General features: G+C 43.1%; 1 protein-coding gene across 2 annotated transcripts in view; it reads left to right on the top strand.

Moving 5' to 3' along the window:
• tmtc1 (transmembrane O-mannosyltransferase targeting cadherins 1) overlaps positions 1 to 21,465 on the top strand; it is a 107,439-nt gene that overhangs the window by 4,242 nt on the left and 81,732 nt on the right. For both annotated transcript variants that reach the window (XM_084049611.1, XM_084049610.1), the window contains exons 2-4: positions 7,680 to 7,857; positions 18,069 to 18,142; positions 19,652 to 19,828. In XM_084049611.1, coding sequence (XP_083905737.1) covers positions 7,680 to 7,857; positions 18,069 to 18,142; positions 19,652 to 19,828 — 429 coding nt within the window. The remainder of the gene's footprint in view (positions 1 to 7,679; positions 7,858 to 18,068; positions 18,143 to 19,651; positions 19,829 to 21,465) is intronic.

Here is a 21,465-nt window from a genome sequence, read left to right as displayed (position 1 = left end):
CCCTGGACCCCAACTTTAGACCCACTGGTGTAGCAGAGTGTTTCCAGTGAGCCAACATGCACACAATATCAGCACCCTGACTCTGTTTGACCAGAATGGAACAGAGCCTTCATTAGCCTTCATTAGTATCATTGGTAACACCTGTGAATGTCTTCATAATATGGCTGCTGTGAATAGAGCCTATTATGCGAAACAATTGTGATTATCTCAAATAATTGCAATCAGGCGATTATGTAATAATTGTGACAGTCCTAAGAGGAACACATGGTGTGTGTGTGTGTGTGTGTGTGTGTGTGTGTGTGTGTGTGTGTGTGTGTGTGTGTGTGTGTGTGTGTGTGTGTGTGTGTGTGTGTGTGTGTGTGTGTGTGTGTGTGTGTGTGTGTGTGTGTGTGTGTGTGTGGTCACATTCACGGTGCCCTTTATTCCACACCTGTGCTCTTTTGGGTCGTTTTATTTGTGGTCACACATGGGCAGACAATGATATTCACACTCACGTGCACACACCTGTAGTCTGCCAGCGGGGACCTGGGGGGCTCAGTATATATAGTCTGTTTATGTGTCAGTGATCACGGTGGGACCTTTGAGATATCTTCAAGGTGAAGAAGACACACACACACACACACATGAAATAATAAAAACAAACACACACACAGCGTTACATGAAGGCAAGCACTGATGAGCAGCACAGTGGACGGAGAAACGACTGGCGGGAGAGAATTTACAATTCATGCAGCATTTCATCACCAGAAAACGTGTATGTCCAAAACGTTACTTTTCATGAACTTGTGAAAAAGAAACGGTGTTTCAAATGGATCCAGTGTAGTTATTTATTTAGCCACAAGATCTTCTTAATACTTTTCATTGGTTCAATGTTTATAAAACCCAGACACCATTATTAACCACTGTCTTAGTTATTTTATCCTATGTCTCAGGAACTGAAAAAATAAATCAGTTTAATGTAACTGCACACAAGACGTAACAATAAAGAACCTTGAATTGTGCTCTTAACCACTTGAACCCCAGCGTCCATACTCTGGGGTGAACATTAGCCAAAAATAGCAGATGTACAAGCTCACAATGCGTCGCATTGCAATCATTGTGAGCTTGTAGATCTGCCTATTTCTTTTTTTCTTCTTCTGGGCCTTTTATTGCCTTTTATTGATAGGAACAGTAGGGTGACAGGAAATGGGGAGAGAGATGGGGGAGTGTGGCACGCAGCAAAGGTCGTTGTGAGCTTGTAGATCTGCTATTTCCATCATTGTTTTTTTGTAATTTTAGAAAATATCTGAACGTTTTCAACATCGAAACTATTCTGACGATAGGCTCTATGCACAGCAGCCATATTATCACTTCATTCACAGGTGTTACCAATGATACTAATGAAGGCTCTGTTCCATTTAGTGTAGCACAGTGGTTTCCACGACCTCCATAACTCTGAGAGTGCCCCAACCGTCCGGGCCTAGATTGCCTATTTGTGGCGAAGAGGTTTGGTGTAGACGTGAACAGTGGTCATACAGTTGTAAAACTCTAGTCCAGTTCTCTAAGACTACAGGGTCTTACCCATTACCCATTAAGACTTCAGGTCTTACCCATTAAGACCTGAAGCCGATTCTACATGTCTCCTAAATCTCAACAGTATTCTGAAAAAAAACGTCTGTTTCTATATCAGTGGTGCTCAATCTTTTTCATGTCAAGGACCCCCAAAATGATATGTATTTGGCCACGGACCCCCATCAAAATATTTTGTTCCAGGGACCTCCAGAAGCAAAGATTTGAGTTATAAATGTTCGCTTTAAAAATATATATATATTCAAAGATTTGCACACATTTTCTCTATTTTTCAAAAATAGCAGATCTACAAGCTCGTAGCGCGGCACTCGGTGCCGTGCTATGAGCTTGTATATCTGCTATTTTTGAATAGCCAAAGTGTAAAATAATGCTTTTTAGCTCAAATCAAAAAAGTGTGTGAGTAAAATAGGAGTGACTATAACGGCGGTAAAGAGACAGTATAGAGCACACACTGCAGCATGAAATGACTTTGAAGCACACAAGTAAACGAGGGAGTAAAAAGAAAACGTGAATAACAAGGGATGACAAGGAAGACGGTAAAAAAAAAAGATCACAGAATGCCGTTTTAATGCATCATAATGAGAAACAGGAGGTGGGATTCCTGCTCTTTTTAAATTGCATCTTCTTTCGGATAATTCCCATCAGAGATTGCCACAGCGGATCATCTGTTTCCATCTGGGTCTGTTTTCTGCGTCTTCCTTAGTAACTCCTGTTACATGCTCTTTTTAGACATAAACAGTAAAATCCTCTGTTAATTTATAACTCTTGAGTTAAATTAACAATGAGGATTTTACAGTGTACTGGAGGCAAGAAAAGGACAAGAGAACAAAGTGATGGATGTATGGACCTAGCCTGGTAAACCCTCCCTCCGGAAATCTCATTTCCATTTGATTCCAGGAGTGAGTCTGGCCTGATCGCCCATTCTGCAATATTGGCTGTGGGCTGGAGTTGGGCGGGAGTAATACCGTTGACTGACAACCCCTTCAGCCAATGATCGTTGTTCCCCTTCAGCCAATCGGCAGTTCATTTTTACCACCTCCAGACTATGTGACGCAACGGGACTTTTGAGACGGCCATGCCCAAAATAGGTTGCCATATTCGGATACATGCGTGTCACTGCCCGCCCCCTGCCGGTTCTCTAAATTTGTATTTTTAAATAGGCTCTGTCATGATTAATTGACCACATATATGAAGTTAAACAACTAAATTCTATCCAAACGATATCTTTAAAGTAAATTCCGTGCCTCAAAAAAGAAGTTTGAGAGTGTTTTAAAACCGAAAGTAAAAAGTTTAACTGCCCACAGAAACAATGGCAATTTCCTGAAATCAAATGGAAAATAGATTTTCCGGAGGGATGGGCTTTACCAGGCTAGTCAACGCCTGAGTTTAAAAACAATTAAAATCTGTTTGAGACCATTGAACTAGAATGTATTTTATTTGAACACTTAAACCCTATTCCAAATTTGTAAAAAAAAAAAGAAAAAAGAAGAAATTGCAGATCTACAAGCTCACAGCACATCGCAACATGATGCGCTGTGAGCTTGTAGATCTGATCTGCTATTTTAAACATTTTGAAAACGTTGGACCATTTTCGCCAAAAATGACGTGCCCAAAATAGGGACGGCAAGTTGAAAGTTGTTAGAAATCAGGACACAACGGCTGCATGATTGCCGATACCGATCACCGTCAAATAATTGCTGATGTATCGGCCAAAACGATATATCAGTCAGGCTCTAATGGTGACATTGTACCTGGTAGGCTCGGTGGCTGAATAATACATCTCCAGATTGTCTTAGCATTCACTGTACCTCAGTGGTTCTCAACCTTTTTTAAATCAGGGCCCACTTGAAAATTGCAAAAGCGTTCGCTGCCCACCCTTGTGACCTTGTGACACATGTGCCTACTGGGAAAATAATGTCTTCTGCAAATAACCACCATCAGATTTAAAATGGCATCGTCTTAATGCCTGAGGACCGATAATGATGCATGTTTTGGTTCACACATTAACATGCCCATACAAAGCATAACATTTTAAAACGGCACAAAGTTAATCTAAGAAAGGAGCAATTGTGTACTTGAATCTGTTAAGTGGTCAGATGGGTGGGCCACGTGCATTTTCAGAGCATGTTACGATCAATTGATTGTGTTCTGGCTTCGATCAATGGAACGAACGTAGTATACTGCAAGTTCCCATTTAGCACTATCACAAAGAGTACTCGCCTTTCAAGGTTTTAAAGAAGAAATGGCATGACATTTTTATTTATTCATATTTTTTAATATATTTCTTTATGTTATATTATCATTAAAATTGTAGTGTTTTGCCAATTATTAATTGTTCTGAACCTTGGTTCTGAACCTTGGTTCCGAACAACTGCTCTACACCCCCCCCCCCCCCCCCCATCATATTCCCTTGAGAGATTCTCCAATATGACCCAAAAGGTGATGCTATTTTCAGTCCAGTGTATAATGTAATGCACCGAGTCGAGACAACACCTTACGTTGCAGGGTGTTCGGGAGAAAAATGTACTCCGTCGGCGGGGCGGCACAGTCCTTATACTTGCTGATACAGCCGCCTCTGGAATAATTAGCGGTGGGGCTGGCTATACCAGGATAGACCCCAATGTAGGGTGTACCGCTCCACTCCTGCTGCTTGTGCGGAGTGAGAGAGAGAGAGAGAGAGAGAGAGAGGGGACAAGAGTGCTGTGTCATCTCACTTGTCAGTTCCCCTCCACCTCCTCTACCGGCGCCACATCAGAGGACGCCGTGTCTCCAGGGACATGCGGCTGAGCAGTGACACAAAGCCCAGCTCCACTCGCCTGCTGCACTGTCAAAACAGTCTTATGTACCAGAGGAACGTCCCCCCCCAGGTTGGGATGACTCACCCTAGCGATCTGTCTATATATGTAATGAGTCAATGCCAGTTCAACATTCAGAAATGTGGCGGAAGGTGGACGCAGTGAGAGGTTATCTTAGAACTGGACGCTCACACGTTCTGATTCAGCAGCGGCCACTTCTGTCAAGTGTTTTTGTTGACAAGAGAATCCCCACTTGTGCCGATGTAAGCACACGTCATATTTTGTTTTATAGGAAGAAATCATATGACTGAGGATGTGGTCTAAAAGTGTTTAAAAACTAATGTTTAAGCTCAACTTTAAATACCAGGGTGACTTATCGGCTGTAAGGGCAGATCTGTATTATAATCTTGAGGGTAAACGTGCTTTCTCTTCAAGCCTTCATATTCTTTATCAGCTGAATTATGAGTGGAACAGAACAGGGTAGAACACAATGGACAAGGGACAGGAAAGGACAGAACATTCTTCTTGATGTAATAAATAAGATGGTGGCTTTCAGTTACATTATCACCAAATTACCTTCAAAGACATGGAGTTCTAATTATTATCAGAGATATGCCATTCATAATGGGATAGTTCCGTTTTCTGTGATACCGCACATCCCCAGTGTTCTTGTCAAATAATGGAAAATGACTGTGGTCAGCTAGTAGATACTGGCTAGCATAAATCAATCCATTCATTCCCATTAGTATTGTTACGAAATGCTAAGAAGCTTCCAGTGGACATCTCTCAGTAATTTAAAAATTGTTTCCAGATACGATCACAGGAATCTTGGGATGTGCATTGTGCAGTATGATAAACATAATTATTAAAAAGAAGCTGATCCCTTTAATGTAAAATCTGCAATGTGCTGTTTTTATCCAAAGCCGGTTCTGTTAAACTTGTGATATTTGTTCTGGTCTGCAAAGCCTTTGATCTTCAAAGAGATGGATTTTTCAGAGCAGGGCATTTCATATTAATATACTGTAGTAGTTTGATAAAGGAAGAGGAGACTGGATTTTTAGAGCGGCTATGTAATTGAATCTGCCATTATTGGCTGGTGGTGGGTTTTTACAATGAGATGAGAATGGTGGATTCAACACAATTAAGGCAAGGCAATTATAATCTAAAGGCAGTGAATGTGTAATAGAATCTGAATCGATGGCTCACTATGGCTTATTATGATGAGATAGGATTTAAATTCTCGCGTCGGTCTAAAGTGATTGTGACAATGTACATTGACTATGATATATTTAATTAAATTATATATCAGACCTCTATTCCTCACAAGGAATTACATATTGATAGAGCTGAAGCAGGGTGTGATTTGAATCCAATGTTCAGTGTAGCAAGCAGGCTGTTTCATTTGAAATTCAGACACTGCAGTAGGTTAGTACAATTGCCATGTTCCGCAGAATGTAACGGCATTTTACAAGCCAAGTTGACAGTGGTGTTGTGAGGTAGGGATGCAACAGTTAATCAAACTAATCAATTTAATTGTAATACATTGGGGGGGGGGGGCATTTTTTCCTTTTTTTCCCTTTTCTTTCTTCTTGTCATTATAGGCAACAATAGAATAGAAAAAATATTGAAGATAGCTTATCAGAAGGCTCAGAGGTTACTTATACAAAGCTCTATTTCAAAGTTGTATTGAAAGGTATAAAACAGGGCTTAAGTGGTTAATCGACTTTTAGTCTATTTAGGGAAAATCTATTTGAATTATTTCACGTTGATTCATCAATATAAAAAACGCTTTTCCAGATTATTTGATTAATCAAAAAAGTAATGGATAGAATAATCGATAGTTGCAGGCCTATTGTGAAGTGACATTTTGGAAAAAGAATGAACCTTTAACTCTTGTAGGCTTGGTTTACGTGAAGTTATGATGGTAGGTTATTATCTACTGTCTCCCTGTCTGTCAGTACACTACTCTGTACTTCTATGTAATGGGAAGTATGCGTATGAATCAGAATAATCTTCATAGTCACATCACATATTTACAGGTGTAATGAAGTGAAATTATTGTTTTCGTGCACACTCCATCATTTGTAGCCTGGGACCAGACAAATCTGCGAGTGCAAAAAAAAATTGCACTCTGCGATTTGGTCTGGCACCGCTCCATAGAGAATCCATTTCCTGCTCCAGAAGACGTGGGTGACCAATCAGGGCCCAGTATTCGAATATGGGAGACTGTAATTGATAGTTGGTTGTAGGTCTAACCAATTGCGTCGAGGGCCATTGTTTTGAACCCGCCCCTTGGGAAAAAAAACGTCCTCATGGAAGCACCAGACTCATATCCACGCAGTGATATAGTCTGGCTACGCGAGGCTAATCATTTTGTACTATTCCGTGAGAAGAGAGACAATAGAGGTAGAGAGAGAGCAAAAGAGAAACGCGGGAGAGAAACAAAAAAAGGATATATACATAAATGTCGTATCTGATAGCAGGTATGTACAGTACATGAGGTTTATAACATTAGCATAATATGCAGGTGTGTGCATGTCAACTTTGGCATCATATGCAGGTGTGTGCATAACAAGCCACCACGAGGCAGAGCAAAAACAAGTTCTTAAGATGCTGTTTAATAGACCAGTTCCAACTTCGTGCAACAGGAAAAGTAAAAAAATCTAAGTTTTCACATAGTTAAAACCACCTCGGGTATTATGGCACTTTTCCACTGCATGCTTTCCACTAGCAATGGCATAATGCAAATTCTAATCTCATTACTGAGTCCCTGAATCTCTCTCTCTCTATCTCTCTCTCTCTCTCAATTTCAATTCAAACAGGCTTTATTGGCATGAGAAAACGTACGTTTACATTGCCAATGCAAAAGTGCAACAAAACAATCCAAACAAAATAATGTTTGTACAATTAACTCTCTCAATGCCAAGCCACGAGTTATCCCGAGTTTTTTCTGAATGCCCTCAGTGCCAGAACTAAAAATCCTGAGATAAAAAAAAAAAATCACTCCTTCTTGTTTAACTTATAACTGAAAAAGTCTGTATCTCGCTTCCTAAGCACTTTTTTTTTACTTTAAAAAAATAAATAAAAAAATGCTGGCACAGTATGAACATATTTTTTTATTTCATTGGCACTGAGAGAGTTAAAAGGGAATAACTAAATGTGTAAACAAAGCTGTGTTACCTTAAACCATAAGAGGAAAGGATAGCTTGGGATAAACCTTTGAAACAAATGGCAGCAATAATTCAATGTTTTGCATTCACTTGGTATTAAACCTCACTATCTCTATCTCTCTCTATCTCTCTATCTCTCTCTCAGGTTGAACATCCTTCTAGGCGGTATGACTCCGTTGTACTTCCATGTGGTGAACGTGTGTCTGCACTCGGCCGTGACCTGCCTGTTCATGCACACGTGTGAGCGCTGCGTGTTCCACGACTCACGTCTCGCCTTCCTCACGGCGCTCCTGTTCTCCGTGCACCCCATCCACACCGAGGCTGTGAGTAGCGCACACACTGGATACCAACACATCTTACATTACAATTGGCCTAAGGGAGGACTGGCTGGCCGGCGGGCGGGGGGGGGGGGACCACATCGTCACTATGACTCAGCCGTAACCATAGACACAGGATCTGACACGAATTTTGACCTAATGGTCAAGATTACATTTATTCATATCTGAGTAAGCAGGCAGGCTCTATTAGCTCAATGGTGAAAAAGAAACAGGACTTGCGCAGGAAAACGGGTTCAAATCAGGGGTAGAAGAGAAAAGTTACATAGTGCAGCTTTGAGTAAAAAATAAAATCTAAGTAGTTCTTCCACTACTGTCTACAGCCTCGCTGTGGTTCTCATACCAGCCTCTCTTGACGCTGTGAAAATTGTGCACCTCGCTTGGATTCCCAGAGGGCAACTACGCTTTTTTCCCCATTACCTGCCTTTTGTGGGAAAGGCTCTCAAAAGTTACAGGGCGAGTTGTGCGAGTTGAGAGACATTTTCTGTACCGCCGCAGCAAAGAGAACATTGTTATTCCCTCCAACAGGTGAAGCGAGAATAAAGGAGCTCTCACGCTCACAGGCTCTGCAAAAGCGATCGGAAGAGGTTGGATTGGATAGGGAGGGAGGGAGAAGAAAGGGGAGATAGAGTGTGTGTGTGTGTGTGTGTGTGTGTGTGTGACTAATTCTGCAGCTTGGGAGCCAGGGGGAGAAGAGTCTGGGATGCTCGGAGTGTTGGCCTGGGTGAGAGAGAGGGAGGAGAGGGAGGGAGAGTGAGCTGTGTGTGTGTGTGTGTGTGCTTAGACATTGTAAGGACCATTTTCCTGGTCCTCACAAAAGAAATGGTTATAAATGGTACAAAAAGTGGTTATACATTTGTTTTTATTTAGACTTAGAGTGAGAGAGAAACGAGGTGTTCCCAATGGAAGGTAGAGAAACAGAGGGTGACATACTGTACGGGTGTAGTGGAGGCCTGCAGAGCGTAGCTTTGCTTTCATGTTCATCTACTAGTTAGTCTGTCAGTCAGTCAGTCAGTCAGTCAATAAGTCAGTCTGTCAGTCAGTTATGCAGAGAGAAGCCTGGAGTCAGTTTGATGGGGAGAGAGATTGAATAGCTGGATTGTGGCACCTCTTTGACAGGCTAGTTCTCTGCACTGCACTCTCTCTCTCACAGACACACGCACACGCACTTACCACATGCACAGAGATACACAAACACACAAAGGCGTGCATGCACAAGACTGCATAATGTCCACATGCACACACGTGTGCTGCACCCACAATCACACACATTGAGAGCCCGATGATCCCACCTAAATAGAAACAGGTTCAGTCATTAAGCCCGTGCAGACGGAGCTGGTTTCACTTATATCTCCATGTGGAATGAGATGGGGTTGAGGTGCACACAGGCACAGACTTGTGTACGCCACACACACACACACCCACACACACACACACACACACACACACACACACACACACACACACACACACACACACACAGGCACAACACACGTTAACCACCTGAAGATTCTGCCCGCAAACTCTTATCTTCTATGCTTAGACACCTTGAAAATGGCATTGCTTTTCCTTGGCTCTGTGTCCAGTTCGCTCTGATTAACACTTTTAACCCACTAAAAAAGCGTTTTTGTGCACCACTATGTTCTCGCCAAACCTGGCCTTTTTTAAATTTATGTTGCTATATTTTCAATGGTTTTCAAACCTTTTTCATGTCAAGGACCCCCAAAATAATATGTATTTGTCCGCGGACCCCCTCCCATCTAAAAATACTTTGTTCCAGGGACCCCCAGAAGCAAAGATTTGAGTTAAAAATGATTTGCACAAATTTGTGCCGCGCTATGAGCTTGTATATCTGCTATTTTTGAATAGCCCAAAGAAATCTTAAAATGACACACATGCGTTCCCTTCCCGGCCTTAAAGGGTTAATACGAAATATTGAAATATGGAGATACGAGGTTTCTGCCCGACAGTGGCGATGTACGGTTTCAATCTCCAAAAACCACCCGGGAAACCCACTGACACTCGGCTCTGTTTTCTGAGTCCCATGCAGACCTCTGTCTCTTGACAGGGCCCAGTCACTGATCCGCTCCTCTCTCTCTGTCTCTCTGTCTCTGTCTCTCTCTGTGTACAGGGTTGCCTGATTTTGCGAGAGAAATAAGCAACCAGGTCTATGAAGACAAGCCCAAAAGAAGCGACTATAGGCCACAGGACCACTTTAAACCTATATGTATCGATCGGCTATTTGAAAATAGCCAATCTACAAGCTCAGAACGCGTCGCGTGAGCTTGTAGATCTGCTATTTTGAAAGACAAATCGTGAAAGAAAAGTGAATTGTGGAATATTTTCAAATCCACAATCTTGTATGGGGGTTCTCTGGCACAACATATTTTCAGATGGGGGGGTGGGGTCTGCGGACAAATGCATATTCATTTGGGGGTCCTTGGCGTGAAAATGTTTGAGAGCCACTGGTTTAAACAACATTAGGAAACAGCAAGCCTGAATAAGCAACTGCACTATAGAAACTGCCTCTCTCTGTCTCTCTCTGTCTCTCTCTGTCTCTCTGTCTCTCTCTCTCTGTCTCTCTCTGTCTCTCTCTCAGAGGTGGAAAGTAACTAAGTACATTTACTTAAGTACTGTACTTAAGTACAGTTTTGAGGTATTTGTACTTTACTTGAGTTTTTCCAATTTCCAATACTTTTACTTCTACTCCACTACATCTCAGAGGAAAATATTGTACTTTTACTCCACTACAATTATTTGAAAACTTTAGTTACTAGTTACTTTTCATATATAAATTATGATATTATGAAACATACATTAACCGCTTCAGCCCTATTTTATACATCAGCTATTTGAAAATAGCCGATCTGCAAGCTCACAACGCGTCGCGATCTGCTATTTTCAAACATTTAGTACTTTTACTTTTGGTACTTTAAGTACATTTTGATGCTAATACTTTTGTACTTTTACTCAAGTACATTTTGAATTCTGGACTTTTACTTGTAACAGAGTAATTCTATATTGCAGTATTGGTACTTTTACATAAGTAAAGATTCTAATTCTCTGTCTCTCTATCTCTCTCTGTCTCTCTCTGTCTCTCTCTGTGTGTGTGTGTGTCTCTCTCTCTCTCTCTCTCTCTGTCTCTCTCTGTCTCTCCGTCTCTCTCTCTCTGTCTCTCTCTGTCTCTCTCTGTCTCTGTGTTCCGTATGGAGTTGCTGTAGCACTGCCTTCTGTCTGTAATCAGTGAATGGAGGCTCCTGTTTCAGGCCTGAAAAGCCTCTATTCATCCCTTTCTCTCTCTACTCCTCTCTGTGGAGGCTTGACGACAGAGCGCTGGCCATGTGTGTGGATCGCACCAACCATATGTGTGCCCTTCTGGTTGCGCACAGCCACACATGCACACATGCACGCACGCACGCATGCACACATGCACACATGCACGCGTGGGCACACAAACGTTTGTATTACTATACTTGTGAGGACATCAACATTTTAGGACGATAGTTTTATGTGTGGCATTTTCTTTTTTACCATTTTTTTAACCATAACTCTAAAGCCAAAAATAGCTGATATGCAAGCTCACAAATGAGTCACGCTGCAACGCGTTGTGAGCTTGTACATTGTCTATTTTCCTTGTAAGCCTAACTTTAAAAAAAAGAGAACTTCTAACCATTAAACAAGCATTTCTCTTATGATGACCAGGAAAATTGTCCTCACGGGGTCCATTTCTCGAATTCTACTATACTTGTAGTGTGTGTGTGTGTGTGTGTGTGTGTGTGTGTGTGTGTGTGTGTGTGTGTGTGTACTCAGCGCGCGCGCGCGCACGCACACACACACACGCACACGCACACTGCACACAATAAAGTGTTCCCTGGGTGTTTGAGCTGTCATTGAAGGCTAGGACAAGCCAGCGCTGTGGGAATACTAAACAAGTCATCCAAGAATTTGCCTTAGGTGAGAGGCTGCTTGCAAAACTCATCGTGTGTGTGTGTGTGTGTGTGTGTGTGTGTGGAGATGGGTTTACAATTAGGAAAATACTCAGGTTGGGGTTAGGATCACACATTTAAAGGTTAGGATTGGGGTTATGCCTGATTTCTTAGTTCTGTGCCCGTGTCGTGCACCAAAAATAGCCGATTGTGAGCTTGTAGATCGGCTATTTCCGGCTCTCCGGTTAGGGTTGACAATGGCCAAAGAATTTTTAAATGACATTCATAAAATCGGCATTCTAAAATGTGGATGTCCTCATAAGTATAGTTATACATACGTGTGTGTGTGTGTGTGTGTGTGTGTGTGCGCGCATTTGAGGGTGTTTTTCATCTTTCTCCCGTTGAGTTGAGGTTTAGAGGGAGGGGAGGCTGTGCAGCTGTGTGTTGGTATGGAATTCCTGCTCTATTATGTAATTGGCGTTTTATCGCCGCTGTCGGCAGAAAACTTGTATCTCCATACTTCCGTTTTTTCTTTTTCAATGCGATGCGTTGACACGTTGTGACCTTGTAGCTATTTGGATCTTTTTTTAAACTTTCGAGTGTTTCTGTGTTTTTTATGAATATTGAACCAATGAAAATTATTAACACTAGACCATACCCGTCGGCGCAGCGCATCCGTGGGGAGATATGCGCACATGATCTGGCAACCCGGGAGGCAGTTCGTCCCATACCTGGGCAGGCCCGTAACCATGGCGACAGTGTTTGACAGAAAAACGCGAATAAGAAGCTGAGATTTGATGAAATTGAAAAACGGGCTTCACAGTTGCGTTCAGATGGTAATGGTCAATGGCTGTGTGCAAAATCAGAGCAATTGGTCCAGCCAGTGAGGAGAACCGGGTGTCTTCACTCACGTACTCACCACCACTACAGAGGTTACTAGAATTATAGTATGATGAGCTTGTCACTAAGAACAAGAGCTTGTGACTAAATAATAACTGCATCCACATAACAACCCCCCCCCCTCCCAATCCTGAGAATAACATACAATTTGAGAGACAGAGAGAGAGCGAGAGAGAGAGAGACTAAAATTTTTATTACTATAACAGCGACTGGGCTGGAGGTAGATTATTATGATCCATTATGACCACAGAGCCTGTTATTATTGAACACCTCTTGTTGTGGAGCACAGTGGCCAATAATAATGCTCTCTGGTGCATGTTAGTGAGAGGCAGGTCCATACCAGTGGTGGAAGAAGTGCTCTGTTGTTTTTTCACTTAAAGCTGCACGACAGTATGTAACTTTACTGTTCTACCCTCTAGATTTGAACCCAGGTCTCCTGCGCAAGTGCTGACATATTATTTTGTACCACTGAGCTGATAGAGCCTGCCTGCTTGCTCTGGGGAGAAATCACATTTTTACCTTCAGGTCAAATTTTTTGTCTAACCTAGACACAGAATCTAAATGTCTCAATAGAGGATATGCGTGTGACATCATCATCAAACCAGGAAGTTATGCAGGAATGCCTACTGAGTGTCAAAAAAATACTTTCTGGCCTTGACAGCCCATGCATCCAAACAGAAAAGTCATATCTGATTGCATTAAACAACATTAAACAATGTTAAACTCACTTTGCATGTTGCTTTGCCACTCGCTTTGCCACTCGATGTGCCATTCACTTTAAGCATGCGCATATCCTCTATAGAAGAGCAGGGACACCAACTCACAATGCAAGATTGTAGATTGGCTATGTTTTGATAGCCAAAATATAAAATAGCTAAAAACGCACTGCGTTTCGAGCTTGCGGATCTGCTGCTTTTGATGCTTTCGTGTGACGCTGTTGTATGATCAAGTAGGGCGTTAATTTACGAAAAAAAAACACAAAAACGTGCGTGTGTGGTAATTGTCTGTGGGCGAGCGATTGTGATCATAGGCCTATTGGATGTCTTGGCCTCTCAGAGAAAAGCCAGACGCGCGCATACGCACGTGCACACACATAAATCAGAGCCAAATGTCCTGTTTGGCAGATCCAGGGGCAGAGGGTGTGTCTGCGAGAGCATTCTTATTGGAAGCAGCTGCTGCCCTGAAGGGGTGGGGCGCACAACCTTCTGGAAAACACGCACGTGTGCGAGCACGCACACACACACACACACACACACACACACACACACACACACACACACACACACACACACACACACACACACACACACACGCTGTTTGATCTTTGTGCCAGATAAGAGGAATTACTTGCATTTTTATTTAAGTGGTTATGGTGTGTGCTTGTCTGTGAGTTTGCGGGGGCTTTATAATGATGCTTCGTCACCCACAGGGCGATATGACTTTTGCCTCGATTTACAATGAATGAACAATTATTAAAAAGGAAAGAAATAGCAGATCTACAAGCTCACAGTGCGTCTGTTGTGAGCTCGTAGATCTGCTCTTTTCACAATTGTTATACACCGTGTACAACAATGTATAACGCAGGGTTAAGTGTAAATCAGACTAATCAATTTAGTCGATAACAAAGAATCTATTAGAATTGTTTCATGTCGATTCGTTGATATATACGAAAACCATGATCAAAAGATGAAGGGGCGACCGTGGCTCAGGAGGTAGAGCGTCCGCTTGGGAATTGGAAGGTTCCCGCGGTTTAATCCCGGGCTCCCACTGCGTTACTGTCAAAGTGTCCTTGAGCAAGACACTGAACCTAACTGCTCCTGATGAGCAGGTTGGTGCCTTGCATGTTTGCCTCCACCATCGGTGTGTGAATGTAATGCACATTGTAAAGCGCTTTGGATAAAAGGCACTATATAAATACCATTTACCATAAGTCAATTATTGGTTCTAAATATTGGTTTTGATATACTTTCGGTTAATTGCCCATCTTTAGACGGAGAGCCGGATGGAGTGATGTTGAAAATAGAGGTAGACAGACGGAGAGCAGGATGGAGTGATGTTGAGGGAGAAGATGAAAGGAAGTGAGGGGAGGGGACGAGAGAGGATGAAAGACAGGGGAGAGTCTTCTCTCTTTCTCTTTCTCTCTCTGCATGAATACAATTTAAGTGTTTGAATCCTCCACCAATCGCTAATGAGCTCTTAAACGCACACACACACACACACACACACACACACACACACACACACACACACACACACACACACACACACACACACACACACACACACACACACACACACACACACACACAATAGTTATTATTCTAAGCATACAGGCAACAGTAAACCAGTTACTTTCTTTAAGCAGAGGAATAGTGTAGGAGAGCCTGATTCATACTTGGGCCGTCAATATATTTTGACGTGTGACGCCGTCGTGTGACTGAACATTACTTCATGGTTTGGCGTCAGATCCGATGTTGACTTCCCCTTCCGTCCTTTAACAGTGTGTTCTATGATGGCTGTACCGTCCAGGTGTCACGATCAGCAGCGGCACACTCCGGCACCGCGGGTCTAAATTAGGGGTGTTGGAAAAAATCGATTCGAATACGAATCGCGATTCTACTGTTGGACGATTCAGAATCGATTCTCATTTTAAAAAAAAATCGATAAATAAAAAGGGGGGAGGATCTTGGATTTACCTTTGTGTGTTTACATTATTATCAGTTGATAAAACCTTTACAATTATAAAAGCTACATAAATGTACTCTGTTCTCATGCCAGCAGATTGGAGTAGATCCTGAAATCCTATGTTTTGAATCGAGAATCGTTTTGAATCGAGAATCGTTTGAATCGGAAAAAAATCGCTTTTGAATCGAAAATTGTTTGTTTTGAAAAAAATCGAAAAAAATCGGAATCGTGACCCCAAGAATCGGAATGGAATCGTGAGATAGCAGAAGATTCACAGCCCTAGTCTAAATGTTGCATTCCCATAACTACTTCAACCCTACTGCATATACTTTGTTGACTGGGCGGCCATAGCTGAATGGTTAGTGAACCTGCCTAGGGAGCCAAAGGCCCTGGTTGCCCCCGGTTCGATTCCAGGCCAGATCAGCATATGTGTCGATGAAATGAAATTTGTCCCTGAGCAAGACTCTTAACCCCTAATTGCTCACAGGTTCTCATTGGAAACAAGACCGCAAGGACTTTCATGAACGACCTGTTAAAAGGAATTATCCTATACTGGGGTCCCCCAGGGGTCTATGCGTGGCCCCCTTTCCTTTTTACCCTCTACACCAAATCTCTTCGCCGAATGTTCGCATATTGTGACATGCCCAGAATAGGGACGCCAGGGTTCACGTGGTGAAGGAAACCTTGCATCTCATCTGCTGCCCCCCTGCTGAGTGTGGGCCATGATGTAACCAGAGCCGTGGAAGAGAAAGTCGCGTCACACTTTGATCTCGCCGCAAAGCGGCCTTCTATGGGCTGTAGTTCCAAAAATATTGGAACGTCCTCATTGAGATACTGTAGACCATTGGTTCTCAAAGTGGGGTCCTTGGGGGGGGTTCCAGGGGGTACCCAGCAAAATGTGTTAATATAACGTCGCAATAATTATGACCTTTTATACTTTCGCTATTCAAAAATAGCAGATCTACAAGCTCATAGCGCGGCACCGAGTGCCGCGCTATGAGCTTGTAGATCTGCTATTTTTGAAACATTTTGAAAATTTGTGCAAATCTTTGAATATATATATTTTTAAAGCGAACATTTGTAAGTCAAATCTTTGCTTCTGGGGGGTCCCTGGAGCAACATATTTTTAGATGGGGGTCTGCGGCCAAATACATATCATTTTGGGGGTCCTTGACATGAAAAAGTTTGAGAACCACTGCTGTAGACAGAGGAGCATTTCTGCATTGCATTCATACAATCGGCTAGTGTCGTCACTCTCATAGTTATACCACGCTGGTTGTAACCAGCCATTCTGAACACGTCTTAAGTGGCAGACCATCCTAATTGGCGGAGGATGTTGACTAATTAGGCTGGGCAGCCAAACTTCAGAAGCACATCACATGTGTTGAGTGTGGAGGCGGAGCGCAGCACCATCAGCTCCCAGTACTTACCGCACGACTTAAGCCTGATTTATACTTAGTTGCGTGCTGGTGTTGCTTGCCGTAAAATAGCGGATGTACAAGCTCACAACGCGTCACGAATGTGACGCGTTGTGAGCTTGTACATCTGCTATTTACTGAGCACAACACCGGCACGCAAGTGAGTATAACTGAGGCTTTGTTAGCTTAGTCTCCCTGCACCCTCTTCATGTTATCTCCCTCCTTCTCTCTCCATCCGCTGCTGTATCTCTGGTCTCTCCCTCTGTTCCTTCCCTCCCATCTGTCATCCTCTTCTTCCATCCTGCCTTCTTGCCACCCATCCTCATCCCTCCATCCATCCCTCCCTCCCTCCCTCCCCCATTTTATTTCTGCCTGTATGACATGTTTACTAACTCTCTGCCATGCTGGAGCTGCGGTCTGACTGACTGCCTCACCACAGAGAGAGAGAGAGAGAGAGAGGCATACACACACACACACACACACACACACACACACACACACACACACACACACACACACACACACACACACACACACACACACACACACACACACACACACACACACACACACACACACACACACACACACACACACACACCTCACACATCATGGCAAATGACTCTCACAGCACTGTGGGACACGACAAACCTCAAAGGCTGGATAATGGACCTCAATTTTAAGGGCAACAGGTCTCAATTATGAAGGATATACGAGTATTGTTTTTAAAGGAGCAGATCTACAAGCTCGCAGCGTGTCACTTTGTGCCACGCCGTGGGATTGTACATCTGCTATTTTTGATTTTTTTTTTTTTAATCTTGAAAGTGTGAGAAGTACTGATTGAGAATGTAGAATCGGTCTTAATGGGATAAAGAAGTGAGGGAAATTAGTTTTTGTATGAGCTCCATCGTTTTGCTGTTTTCAGGAAGAGAAAACACAAGAAGGGGGGAGGACTGGCAGAGCAAACAGTAAAGAGAAACATGTCAGGGACGGGCAAAAATCTAAGATATACATAATGTCTACAGTAGCATAATCCAGCTGAACAGTACTGTGTACATGAGGTTAGACATAAGGTGCATATTGTGTGCGGAGGAAGCCAGCGTTGACCCTGCCATAATGTTGAAGACATTACAGTTTTATGTAACAGCAAAACTAAGCTGTGCACATTGTTGGAGCCTAGAAACCTGATGCATCCCATATGCCATTCTTTTCTGTGTACTCTCTAGATATGTCACCACAATAATCTCTCTCTCTCTCTGTGTGTATGTAGGTGTCTGGTATCGTGGGCAGGGCTGATGTGTTGGCTTGCCTGCTGTTCCTGCTGACATTCCTCTGCTATATAAGGTAAGAAGACTCCTCCACACACACACACACACACACACACACGCACACGCACACGCACACAGAACTCTTTTCTATGCCTTTGATAGTGAGATGGACATATATGGATGGGCCTTTGAGTCATGAGCGAGGGATTTTTTCACTGATGTATGTATGCATGTATATAATGTATTATTAGTAGTAGTTCAGTTAGATAACTCATATAGATTGAGACCAATAATAGCTTGAGAACATTTTATTTATACAATGTAAATACAAAGTGTGAATATTATCTTTGATCTTGCCGTTCAGGCTCTGCTTATACATTAGTATTCCCTGCTCAGCACATTAGCAGACAACCATTTAAGACAAGGGAGATATACATCTATAACAAACCCCCCGCTGGGGAAAACGAAACCCTTAGGGGAAAGCAGAGCCTAATGGTGGTGCTGGGGTGGAGGTGGGCACAAACAAAGCGCATACACCATCACTGACAGCAAGAGGAAGTACAAAGAATCAGGTGAGCTTAATTAGACCGCCAATTTGATCAGCTGCTTGACACATACAGTACTTCGCCCGCATAGAGCTGCACAATGCGTGTAAACCTCTAGAGCAGTGGTTCTCAAACTTTTTCATGTCAGGGACCGCCAACTTGACACTTATTAGCCCGCGGACCCCCATTTGAAAAGATATGCCAGGGACCCCCATAAGAGAAGAGTTGTATGGCTCTATAGCAGAGATTCTCAACCATTTTAATTTCAAGGACCCCCAGTTTGACATGCATTAGGCTACGGACCCCTATTTAATGGCATTTATGTCTCTGGGACCCCAATTTCTATTGTAAAATCAATGTTAATTTAACTCAGAGAGTACACTCTCGGAGTTACAGACCCATAAGGGTCCATTTGGTTCCTAACTATCCATCATTTAGCTGGTGACCCCCTGGAACTCCCTCAAGGACCCCTGGGGGTCCCCGGACCCCACTTTGAGAACCATGGCTCTAGAGTGTATGTGCCTGAACTAGCTCGCAGGCTACGCAGCATAGTAGTAGTAGTATGTATATAGTGAACTAATCTAGTTAGATAATGTATATGTAATTAATTGAACTAGAAAAATGTACCCTGCGGGCGTTTGGCCCTATCCTGTACGTGAAGGCCCCCCCCTTACTGGCCCAGGCCCCCCCCCAACATAACCCCCCCCCATACCCTGTACCCCCCAACTCCCTCACCTCCATACCCCCCAACTGCCAGCCCACACCCCATGGCCCCCCAAACCTTACCCTACCCCACCTTCATACCCTTATACCCCCCAAGTCCCTCAAGTCCGTACCCCCCCCCACTCCCATAACCTCCACCCCCTTACCCCCCAACTCCCCTGCCTCCATATAACCCCCTACTCCCATAACCCTGAACCGCCATCCCCGTACACCCAAACCCCAACCCACCCCCAGACCCTCACACCCCCCAAACTCCATACATGCTTGATAACCACTGTCATAACCCTCTCTCTCTCTCTCTCTCTCTCTCTCCACAGGAGTGTGGGTGTGTGTGACTCTGGGGACCGCGTGCCCCCCACGGTGTCTCCGTGGTGGCTGGTGGGCAGCCTGCTGCTGGGTACCTGTGCCATGCTGGTCAAAGAGACGGGCATCACCGCCTTCGGAGTGTGCGTTCTCTACGACGCCCTGGTGCTCTGCCGCAAGCCTCTCCTCTCGTGAGTTGAAAACGCTTATTTTTACCCCTTTAACCCATTAAGACCTGAACCTGATTCTACAAATGTCTTCTAAATCCCAACAGTATTCTGAAAAAAATCTGTGGTTTTCAAACTTTTTCATGTCAAGGACCCCCAAAATGATATGTATTTGGACGCCGACCCCCATCTCAAAATATGTTGTTCCAGGGACCCCCCAGAAGCAAAGATTTGAGTTACAAATGTCGCTTTAAAAAAATATGTATACAAGGATGTTTTTTTTCCCTTTAGAGCAATGACCGCAATGACCGTTTTCCCTTTAGAGCAAAAGTAGCAAATCTACAAGCTTGAAACGCGTCGCTTCGCGCCGCGTTTCGAGCTTGTAGATCTGCTACTTTTGATGCTCTTGTGTGACGCTGTAGGGTGATCAAGTAGCGTGTACATTTACAAAAAAACACAAAAAGTTAAAATCTGGAGATAAGAGGTTTCTGGCCGACAACAACGATATGCTGTATGAAGCATTGGACAATTGATTCTTTGCGGTGTGTGTGTGTGTGTGTGCGTGTGTGTGTGTGTGTGTGTGTGTTGTCTTCATTGCCTCTGGCATCTACATAGAATAGATGATCATGAATATTTTCACAGTCCGCTCCACTGTCCGATAAATGATAGCGATAGGCTACATTACCGCTCTGAAAAAAGATGCTCCTGGTGTTATTCTGAAGGTTCATACATTTAAAACAGACAGACAGACAGACAGACAGACAGACAGACAGACAGACACAAACTTAACTTGTACCAAATTTAATGCCTGCTCTTGCTTAACCACACTTTCTCTTGACACATTTCCTGTTGTTTAGACTGTGTGTGCAAAACAAGTGGTTTGTGTTCACCGTTCACTCAAGCTATTTTGACGCGGGCTGTTTTTGCCACGTCCAGATGTTGCTGTAATCCTTGATAAAGACGTCCCCACCCATCCCCACTACCAGCAGGCAGCACTGGAGCTCTCTGATGGCTCTATTAGACCAGTGGTTCTCAAACTTTTTCATGTCAAGGACCTCCAAAATGTATTTGGCCGCGGACCCCCATCTCAAAAATATTGTTCCAGGGACCCCCACAAGCAAAGATTTGAGTTAAAAATGTTCGCTTTAAAGAATATATATATATATACAGTATATATATATATATATATATATATATATATATATATATATATACCTGTGTGTGTGTGTGTGTGTGTATATATATATATATATATATATTTTTTTTTTTCTCCAAAGATTAGCACACATTTTCAAGATAGCAAAAAAATAGCAATACAAAGCTCATAGCGTGGCTCTCGGTGCCGTGCTATGATCTTGTATATCTGCTATTTTTGAATAGCTTAAGTATAATAATGTAGCTCAAGTGGTTAAAATTATTGTGACGCGATATTAACTACTTTAGCTGGGGACCCCCTGGTACCAACCCAAGGAACCCATGGGGGTCCCCGGACCCCACTTTGAGAACTAATGTTTTAGAGCAGTGTTTCCCAAACACTGGGTCCGACCCAATTTTTGGGTTGCAGACCCATTTTTATGGGACGTGAGTTAAATAACCTTTTTTCTTCTTCTTTCGTTTTTTGTGTATTATTATTTCAATGTATTTATTTATCATTGTAATTG

The sequence above is a fragment of the Gymnoscopelus microlampas genome (genome assembly GCF_963454915.1).
Source record: "Gymnoscopelus microlampas genome assembly, chromosome: 23".
Classification (NCBI taxonomy): domain Eukaryota; kingdom Metazoa; phylum Chordata; class Actinopteri; order Myctophiformes; family Myctophidae; genus Gymnoscopelus; species Gymnoscopelus microlampas.
The sequence above is the reverse complement of the archived record's forward strand: the minus strand, read 5'-3'. Positions and strand labels throughout refer to the sequence as shown.